The sequence below is a fragment of the Neofelis nebulosa genome, chromosome 8 (genome assembly GCF_028018385.1).
Source record: "Neofelis nebulosa isolate mNeoNeb1 chromosome 8, mNeoNeb1.pri, whole genome shotgun sequence".
Taxonomy (NCBI): Eukaryota; Metazoa; Chordata; class Mammalia; order Carnivora; family Felidae; genus Neofelis; species Neofelis nebulosa.
In genome coordinates, this window is record NC_080789.1 from 82,284,046 (window position 1) to 82,294,744 (window position 10,699).

At 39.5% G+C, this 10,699-nt stretch overlaps 1 protein-coding gene and 1 non-coding gene across 4 annotated transcripts; both read right to left on the reverse strand.

The window, feature by feature from the left end:
• On the reverse strand, window positions 1-112 carry LOC131484146 (U6 spliceosomal RNA). The gene has a single exon (XR_009248057.1). It is a non-coding gene; the product is annotated as a U6 spliceosomal RNA (small nuclear RNA).
• A 415-nt stretch (window positions 113-527) lies between these two features.
• MED21 (mediator complex subunit 21) lies at window positions 528-9,294 on the reverse strand. Of its 3 annotated transcripts, none has more exons than XM_058743281.1 (4): window positions 9,210-9,294; window positions 5,050-5,164; window positions 4,400-4,500; window positions 528-3,503 (listed from the first exon to the last, which is right to left on the reverse strand). In XM_058743281.1, exons 1-4 carry the CDS (start codon window positions 9,249-9,251, stop codon window positions 3,303-3,305), a joined length of 459 nt encoding a protein of 152 aa, XP_058599264.1. In that variant the 5' UTR covers window positions 9,252-9,294; the 3' UTR covers window positions 528-3,302. The 3 variants fall into 3 exon arrangements, with proteins under 3 accessions (XP_058599264.1, XP_058599265.1, XP_058599266.1); XM_058743282.1 differs by having other exon boundaries at window positions 528-3,479; window positions 9,210-9,284; XM_058743283.1 differs by lacking the exon at window positions 528-3,503 and having other exon boundaries at window positions 4,449-4,516.
• Between the last annotated feature and the right edge of the window lie 1,405 nt (window positions 9,295-10,699).

Genomic DNA, 10,699 nt, shown 5'->3' on the forward strand with positions numbered 1-10,699 from the left:
GAAAGTCTTTCTCTTTGGGTGGTTCCTTTTTACGCGTCATCCTTGCACAGGGACCATGCTGATCTTCTCTGTATCATTCCAATGTTAGTATATGTGCTGCCGAAGTGAGCACTGGGTGGTTCCTTTTTAAAGCAGGGAGGCTCAGGTGCTAAAGAACATCTTGACTAATGATGATTCATTACCTGCCATGAGGTCACCTCCCCTGTGTGCCTGCTCTGCTCCCCACAAGTTTCTATATGTAATATTTTCATTAAGTTCCGAATTATGTCCTAACCTCTGTTACAATTTCCTCTTTCATCTGAGTTATTTACACCTCACAGGGTTGGGTTTTTAATATTTATTATTTTCTTTATATTTTTTTATCCTAACTATACACATAGATGTTCTGATAGCTTTCTTATTACTTCACAGTGAATGAGTGCCTCAGTCCCCTTTGCCCCAGCCTTAGTCTCCAGGGCTCTGTTATGAGAGTAGATGAGGTTTTGTCCTACACAGGTGAGTGGTGTTAAGTAAAAACAAATCCAGACTTAGGTACAGAAAGACTTTATTGGAAAAGATTGTGGAAATAAGGAGAATGCTCTGACCATAAGATCTGCAATTGTCTCAAAGATCAGGTGGAACAGAGCTTTTTATAGAAAGGAGTATATAAACAATGAATGAAAAATCCAAGTGTGAAGGAGATAAGCAGGTGACATAATGGGACAGTTGATCAGTGAAAGTCTTTTAGTGATCAGTTAATTTGTGCGAGGTGTCACTCAGGAGAAACTATTCCACATCCAGTGCAGGCTCAAGCTGAGGGTGGATTAAAATTCAGGGGCTTATGCGGGGAGAAGCCTAAAGTTTGATCAAGTCATTAGAGGGTATTTTGTCCAGATTGGTCTTTGGGAACAAAGAGATCAACTAACCATTTATGAGACAAAGAATGGGAATTTGGAGATCTGGGTCTAGCTTTGTCACAGGTGAACAAAGTCATATGGGAAAAGATGGTTCTTTGCAATAAGCCATTGCCTGGAATAAAACAGGAAGGAGGAACCAAATTGCTAACTGTTTTCTAGGAGCACAGCGTTCATTAAATTGTCGGTAGCCAGGTTACCCACAGGCAAAAGACAGGGAGATGGGTTGGGCACTGTTTTACATGTTACACAACTACCTCTCTACCTTTAGCATGTCCTGAATGGGAGTATCTTTTCTGGCATTGGTGTGGGGAATGACAAGTGTACAGGGTGTCTACTCCAATAATACATTCATAGAAGCCATGACCACAGTGTTACCAGGACAGCCTCAAAGTTATATTTAGTCCTAAAGTTATATTTAACTTCCTCACTGGTTACTTTGCCTAGACCCAAGGTTGAACTTGTGTGTCCCTTCTCCCCAGTAGACCAGGTATGACAGTAACTTGGGCACCCATATCCAACAAAGCCATGAAAGTTTGTGTCCCTCCTTTCCTTTAGATCTCCAGAAAATTCCAACAGCGATATTGGGTCTATGGTCCTTTTGGAAGAGAGAGACCATGGCCCCATCTTTAAGAATTTTTCTCCTTAAAACAACTTAGATCTGGGTAGAAGGGAAAGGTAGGCAGGAACCAGGAGATGAAAGACACAGACACCCATTGTTTTTTGTCCTCCCAAAGCCATGTGCTGGACAGCAAAATCATCACTGCCCATACCCCCATTTCAACTTTGAGGACTTCTTATCCAACAGCCATGTCCACAAAATGATGGCCAAGAGAAGCTGCTAAATACAGTCTTTATGAATTATTCCATACATTCTTTATGAATAGTTCAATATGTGCATTGTCATTTTTCTATAACACCTTAAATGGTAAAAACAGGCAATTTCAAAAAAAAATTTCTCTCAGGTAAGGATAAATAATAGTCTACCAGCTTATGGCTAGAACTTTTCATTCTTCTCTCTCTGGGTTAATTGTATTGAATAGGGTTCAGTACTTTGAATATCACTTTGTGAGTTCCTTATCTTCTATCTCATGCTAGTGTCTAAAAGTAAAATGATTTTAAGTGATGCCAGAGAGAATAAACCTAACATTTTAAATATTTATTAGTATGGAGAACATTTAACTTTAAAAATTAATGACTGTATAAATTTTACTTTAGAGTTAAAATGTGCCTCTAAGCAGTATTTTTCAAGAACTGTGGAAGAGCTTGATTATGATGGGAATGACAAGCAGAATCTGAGACTACTGTTCTTGCACTTTCTTAAACTCAGGATAGTAACAGATTGTAGGAAATGGAGCTCAGGATATTCTGAAAAATGTAGCCTCAGGAGACAGAACCAGTTACAATGTGGAATACATTTCAACTCCAGCTTTCTAGTAGAAATAATCAGTAGGTTCGAGGAGAACCAAAAGTTGGATGCATAATCATACTTGGTAATACTGACACAAATGTTAGCAATAACAAAGTAAGGTGGAATGCATAAAATGATAAAGTAACTAATGTAGTAGAATTATGTTCTTGTCAGATTAGAACACAGGAATAAAGGTTGACAGGTTAACAAGTCAGAACCAGGACCTTCAGATACATAAAAAGGAAGAGAAGGAACTGATGACTCAGGGAACATACTTCACCACACAAATTAGGAAGGAAAAAGCAGGTCAAAAGCTATGAAAAAGAATAGTTCAGGATGAAGAAAAATGTTGTCATAATAGCATGGGAATTCTACAGAGAAGACAATTTCTTAGTAGAAACACATGTGGAGATGAACTAGAATGGGTATGAGGTTCCGGAAAATGAGGAATGTTTCCATAAAAGTGATCTAATCTCTCATCCGGCCACATGCTTCTTAAAAGAAACATGGCTTCAGAAACTTTCCTGGCCCAAGCTCCAAATGTATTTAATGTCATCTCTGAAGAGGCAGAAGGGCATCGGTTTAAATTGAAATGTCCCATATCTCTGCACTTACCACCTCTCCTCTGGCTTAAGGGATATTTTGATTTGTAAAAAGACTGTAGAAATTTGATAAGAATAAAGATAGAAATGTCACAATAGAATTTTAAAGTACATCTGTTTAATTATAACCATTAATGCAATATCTGCCTCAATAATTTAATTCTGATAATAAAAAAATGATAGTATAATGATGGTTTAAAGCTGGTTCAATTCCAATTTTTAGAGGCTTATTTATCAAGAGTGAAAATAGAGACTATTAAAAAATAGCTAAAAAGTTAACGTGTCCTAGTGCTTAATGTTTCTGTAACTGTTGGTAAGGCTTACATCTAAATTTGATGCAGAATTCTTAATGGCACTGAAATAGTTCTTTTCTCAGACACAGGGCACATACTGGTACTATGAGTCTGGAAGAGACTGGCTATGGGTACCACTCCTTGTCTTCAGCTGTGACTGCGCAATATCAGCAAGTGCACTTTGTATCTTTTCCAGAAGCATGTCCCCTCGATAAACAACATCCTCCAGACATGTAGCAGCTTCGTGGTTTTCTTCTTCCAGCTTATACAAGCTAGCAGCCTTTGTAAGACACAAATTTAAAATCTTTTGAGAGAAAAACTTGTAGTGAAAGCTAAGAAGGTAAAACAACAACAACAACAACAACAACAACAAAATTGTAGAAGTATTTACATTTAAATCTGGATGACTCTGCAAACATTATGATAGATTTTTTTGGTGGCAGAAATTCTAAAATCAGATAACTTTTAAGAGTTTTCCCTGTATGAATTATTTAAAAGAATGAAATTTTCAAATCTCCAGATGTCTACATGTGACTCTCTTCCATACTGCTTTGGGACACTACTATGCTACTCCACACCCAGAATGCCACCCTCCTCTTATTCTCTGCTAGGAAAAGAGCCAAATAGAAGAAAACAGAAAGTTTCCTTATAACTCAAAATTAGACAACTATATGTATTCAGCAAGGTCTTTAACAGACTGCAATACTTCACAATCAACAAAACTTCCATTTTAAAATTTAACCTCGGGACACCTGGTGGCTCAGCTGGTTGAGCATCCAAACTTCGGCTCAGGTCATGATCTCACGGTTTGTGGGTTCGAGCCCTGCATCAGCTCTCTGCTGTGTCAGCACACAGCACAGCTTGCTTCAGACCCTCTGTCTCCCTCCCTCTCTCTGCCCCTCCCCTGCTCATGCTCTCTCTCTCTCTCCCTCTCTTGAAAATAAACATTAAAAAAATAAAATTAAAAAAATATTAATCTTAAGGAAACTTTGAATATTATAACAAAAAATGTTAAATCTCCTTTGGGGCACTTGGTTGGATCAGTCAGAGCAGCATGTGACTCTTGATCTCGAGGTCATGAGTTCAAGCCCCACACTGGGTACAGAGATTACTTTAAAAAATAAATCTTAAAAAAAAAATCTATCACCTTTCATTGAAATTCTCTACTAGCAAATTTCTGAAAGGAAAAGAGATTTTTACCTGTAATGCAGCTGTAGATTCTTCACTGGGTAATGAATCTATCAAAACATCAATGTCTTTTGCTGTTCGTGCAATCAGTGCCGCAAAAAGCTGGGCATATTCTAAAGAAAGATATTACTAATTTAGAGTATTAGGGAATCTCAAGTTTTCAGAAACAGAAACTAAATTCAAGGCTAATAAAACCAGGAAATTTCATAAACTTTTTCTGTACTGGGCTTCAAATGATTAAATTTTAACACACCAATCCTGTTACATATTTGAGAATCAGCTTTACTATTAACTCAAATTGGCAATTAAACATAATCATTTCATTTTTTAGGACAATATGCCAGTCACTTGAATGAAGGAATCTGTAAATGGGATGCCTTCTTTATGAAGGTCCCTCAAGTGAAATTCAGGTAAAATCACACACATTCATTTCTAAAGGAGTAACCATCCGTTATTTGATATGAACAGAAATATGAGATGTAATATAAATTGACTGTAACAAATTCATTTATTTTATAACAAAATTTGCAGTAATATTCTCAAACAGCCAGATTTTAAGAAAGCCATAATGAAGCTATATTTCTCAATAAGTTTAATTTTAAAGGATCACAATATATGAGGGTCAAACTAAGAGAAGCCAAGAAAATCTATTATCTATTTACCTTCTGTAGGATTAGCTGGCTGATCTTTGTTAATTGCTGTCTGAATATTACTAAAAGAGGCAGGAGGGCCACACTGCTGCAACACTCCAATGGCATTACAAAACTGATCTGCAAGCTTGAAGCCAAAGAAAATGTATCAGCGTTAGAAAGGATTTATCAGTTTTAAAGACTGTGACTGGTAATAGCAACAAAAATAAGTTTCTGTAATAACGATCTCTAAACAAGGGAATAAAACAGGAACAATTTTGGATAAAATTAGCCAGTTATTTACAATGATTAAATGTTTTAATCACACAAAGAAACTAGGTTTGGTGTCAATGTAGTTGAAACAGATAAAAAGAAACACAAAATAATCTTTCTTTTCTTCCCAAGGTAGTAGAATGATAAGAGAAATATACGCCAATATTTGTTACTTTTTTGGGCAGTGGTGGGAAACGGCAAATTTGACTGGCAAATATCTAAGTATGGCCGTAGGACAAATTTTAAAATGTGTGACTCATATAAAGTATATGATCCCTTTTTTGAGACTAAAGTAGGTACAAGTATAAAGAAATAGCAGGAAAAATACTTCACCTTAAGAAGTCTTAAGGTCGATGGATGAATGGATAAAGAAATTGTGGTACACACACAAACAGGAACACTATTTGTTCATTAAAAAAAAGGGAAATCTTGCCATTTGCAACATGAATTGACCTTGAGGGCACTATGCTAAGTGAAATAAGTCAGAGAAAAAGAAATATTACATGATCTTAGTTATATATGGAATCTAAACAAAGCAAAAACTGAGCTCATACACAGAGGACAGACTGGTGGTTATCAGAGGAGAGGTGGGGGTGAAGGTGAGCAAAATAAGGGAAGGGGGTCAAAAGGTATGAACTTCCAGTTATAAAATAAGTTAAGATGTATAGTATGGTGACTACAGTTAATACTGTACTGTATATTTGAAAGTTGCTAATCTTAGAAGTTCTCATCACAAGAAAAAAATTTAACTTTGTAACTACATATGGTGACATGTTAACTAAACTAATTGTGATCATTTCACAATACACACAAATACCATTATGTTGTACACCTGAAGCGAATGTTATATGTCAATTATACCTCAATTAAAAAAAAAAAAAAAAGACTATCCCTTAAGTATTCAGAAATGTTTTTCTCCATGACTCAAGTTGTAAACTCACAGTGTTCTAAAAGTATTCCTTAAGTTTTCAGGACCGAGAATACCAATTCCTCACTATCTCCAAACTTAAGACTCCTATCTTCCCCCACCAACTTCCCTCAATAGTCCTGACCTTTTGAACCTCAATTCCTTTTTTTGTTAATGTTTATTTGAGAAAGCACGTAAGCGGGGGAGGGGCAGACAGAGAGGGGAACAGAGGATCCAAAGCCACCTCTGTGCTGACAAGCAGGGAGCTGATGCGGGGCTCTAACTCCCCAACCGTGAGGTTATCACCTGAGCTCAACAGACTAAGCCACACAGGTGCCACCTGAACCTCAATTCCTTACTTCCAATCAGCAAATGGCCATTTCCACTAAGTTTCTCTACCATTATTTAAATGACCGAACTTGGGGTGCCTGGGTGGCTCAGTCAGTTGAGTGTCTGACTTCAGCTCAGGTCATGATCTCCGGGTACATGAGTTCGAACCCCGCATCGGGCTCACTGCTGTCAGTACAGAGCCTGCTTGGAATCTTTGGCTCCCCTCTCTCTCTGCCCCTCCCCAGCTTGTGAGCTCTCAAAAATAAATAAACATCAAAAAAAAGAAGAAGAAGAAGAAGAAAAAGAAGAAAGAAAGCATTAAAAAAAAAAAAAAAAAAAAAAAAAAAAAGGCCAGAGCCCCAAATCAACTGTTTCCTTTGTTTAATATCTAATTTGCATTAAGAATCTCCTAGTTAGCCAGTCTAATTTCAGACTCTTAGGTTCCCTTCATCTTCAAGTCTTTCTGTTACTATTTCCCTTTTCCTTCTATCATTGCTGCTGCCTTAGTTCAGTCAATTATCTCACATCAGTACTGTTACAACAATCTCCTTGTTTTCTGCTTCACTATGTTATTTTACCCTGCTTAAAAATTTTGAGCTCATCCCATCATGGCCTTTAAGATTCATCTCCAACAATTCAGGCTGTTTCAAAGCTTTCAACAATCGAAGTCATCTCTACTTATTCATTTTCTACTACTCCTTCATATATACCTAACTAGTGATAAATTCACTCCGGACTATACTGTTTTTCTCACGTTTTGGTACTTGTAATGGAGCCATAGCAAGGGCTCAGAAACTGTACAAATGTGGATTCTAAATTCTGGTTCTAGCAACCTGAATAGGGTTTATTTTCCATTTTTAAATTAGGGACATTCTCACATTACAACACTGTTTGGCAGAATAGAGAAGATGCACACACACAAAATTATTCAACACAGTGGCTATCTCTTCTGTCCTTCAAAAGCTCTCAAGATCCACTGATTCAACAAATATTTGTCGAAAATCCACTCTATGACAACCGCTGTATATAAACATTGTAGTGATACAGTAAACAAGAGACGTAGTTTCTGCCCTCACAGAGTTCTCAGAGTGTAAAACATGTTATTTTAATAATAATTATTATTCAGATCAATGCTAATCTCTTAGCTATTTAGCTCATAGCACTCTTCCAACTTTCAGCTTAAGACAGTTGATTCATTATAAATACCTAATCACATGCTACTTTTGCATTATCTAAATGTCTCTTGAGTATCTGACATCTTTCTAATTAGGCTGTAAACTCCTTAAGGAGTCTTTCTTTGTAAACATGAGAGTGCTTGCATACATAGTAGGCATTCACACTAGTTAACCTAGAGGTTTCTCTCCAAAATCCAATTATCAGCATGCCTACCCTGGAGTTAAGGCCATATTCACTTTGCCCTATCATCCTTCCAGTTATAAGACATGCATGAATATGCAACATTTCTCCTAAAATAACATTTCTACCCAGGAGCATCATTGCAATTGGATTTTCAAAAGCTTCAAAGTCATATCTCCCAGAGGGACGCTGGCCGGCAGCCCAGACAAGTCACCGTAAAGTAGAATTTATCCTGGTGAATTTATCAACATTTAGGGGCTGGCCCTCTCAGTCCTAAAAGGTCTCATTTTACGCACTAGTAGACCAGTTTCTCACAAGCAGATTCACACCCCTGACGTGTACGAAGATTGATGGAATAAGAATAATCCCAAGTTCTTAGCTTCCAGTGTGGACAAAACTGGCAAAGGACCAGATACTTTGATTTTCCAGTCAACATATCATCTCTACACAGACAGTTTACCTGTCTGTCTATTATAAATAGAATGACAATGAGAAATATAACTACCGATGAGAAATTGTTTAACTCTTAACGGCAATGAGTATACGAATCCTGTAGTTTGCATGTTCAGTACTTGCCAGTTAGGCACAATAGGAAAAATAATCAGAAGGATCAAAGTAAGGGGGATGATTTGGCCCTTAACAGGAAGTAGGCTTTTTGAGACACATTAAAGATGACTTAAATAAATCGGAACCTATCCAAGGACTAGAAGATTCACTTTCATAAAGATGTCAGTTTTCCCCAAACTAATTTACGCTAGGGAGTCGCCAAGAGATGGAATCAGACTCTTTGTCCATAGGAAACAACTAAGATAAAACAAAACTTCTCACGTCACCATCACTCCCCCTTCAATCTGAAAAGTCCTCGCGAAGGAATACTCTTGGCTGACATTTAATGAAAAAGATCCAAAAATCAAGAGCACTGGTTTTCCTCCGCGGCTCAGAACCGATAAGAGAAAAAGAAGCTTCTGCGGCTTGTCCCCTTTCCCCCGAAAGACAAGTGATCTCGTAAGCACTGCTGACAATAAAAGAAAACTGCTCCCAGAGAACAGGACAGGGCCGTGACGCCTAAGTGTTCTGGTAGAGAGATGCTCTACTTTTCAGGCGAAAGAGGCTGCTTGCTTCCTCCCTCAGCCCTCCGCAACGCCGGCAGCCGCCCTCAAACCTCCCAGAACGCCGCGCCGCCTCACGCCGTCGCCACCGGCGCTTTTTGCGGAAGCCCTGCCTCAGTTCGCTCCCCACTTGCGGGGTTGTTTTTCAGGCCCCTTTTGCTCTCTTGCTCCACCTTAGGAAAGGAGAAGACAGAGACTAATAGACCCAAATTGCTCACCGAGTTCACCGCGTCCTGCAGCTGTGTGAGACGATCCGCCATGTTCCTCCCGTAAGCTAAGGAGGCTAATGCAGCTGCTCGTCCGCGATTGGGCAGCTTCAGGACGCGTCGGGCCAATCACGGGGCAGCATTCTTGGAAGGGGTGGAGTCGAGAGGAACTCCACGCCCCACGAAGAGGGAGGGTGGGACTTTCCGGAGACTTTAGTTAGGCTAGCTCCAGCCGCGGAGCTCTGCTCCGAGCAGTTTGAGTAATTTCACCATTGTTCCGAGTCCGTTCGTTTTTGGGTCCAACAGACTGTTCTCGAGGCTTTGGGGTTTTAGACACTTTGGAGAGATTGTTAGATTCTGCGGTTTTAAAACTAATTTTCCTTATCCTCCCTTGTATTCATTTTAAGGCATTGCCTTGAATACTTGCGTTAAGTTGCTTTGGTTTTCCAGGTGGCCCACAATACATGTACACAGCAGGCAACTCAAAAATATTTTGGGGGTCGCGATACCGATTTTAACTTCAAAAAAATCCAAATTAAAATTCACCAGGCCATCTTGGCTGCGTTAGGGTGCCTTCTCTGTTGCTTTGGGAGGGGGGGGGGGGGCGGCGAACGCTACCTAAGTTGCAGACTGGGTGCGTGCTTTAATTCTCAGTGTGGGTGTGCTGGGTGAGCTGACACACATGGGCTGGAAAGCGTCCGAAACAATTAAATACTAAATCGAGCTGTATTGACTGTGTTGGAAGAGTATGGATGGAAAGGGAAGGTTTCCATGGGCAAAGGTGAGGCGGAAGAGGAGCATTTGGAGTTAAGAGGTAAGGTTTGACTGTAGGTAACTAATAAGCACCTCGTTCGTGTGACAGAGAGGAACAGAAGGTTAGTGGAGTGGAGAGTGGAGGTTCCTGGAAAACAAGCCTTACGTGTAGGCAGAGCAGGGGCAATTTTTAAACAGATACGGTATGCAATTTAGACTTAGCCTCGACATCTATTGAGGGTTTAAGTGTGAAGGAAGGTAGTAGAAACTTGGTATCTGGGAAGCCTGGCTGGTTGAGTCCGAGGTGTGTGTGACTCTTTATTTTTGTTTGTTTTTTAATGTTTATTAAGTTTTGAGAGAGAGGCACACACAGTGCAAGCCTGGGAGGGGCACAGAGAGAGGGAGACACAGATTGCGAAGAAGGCTCCAGGCTCTGAGCTATCAGCACAGCTGACACCGCCAACCCTGAGATCACGACTTGAGCCAAAGTCCAACGCTTAACCGACTGAGCCACCCGGGGGCCCCATGTGTGACTCTTAATATCCGGGTTCTGAATTTGAACCCCATGTCGGGTGTAGAGATTACTTAAAGAAAGACAGAGAGAAACTTGGTACCTAAGAAAAGTTGTAGCCTGAGGACAGTCTGGCAACAAGTGAGCCTGGAATCAGCAAATGACTGGTATGTGGACTTGAGACAACCTCATACACCTTCCTTCTTGGGCTGATTGTTCCTGATTACCCTACTGGAGT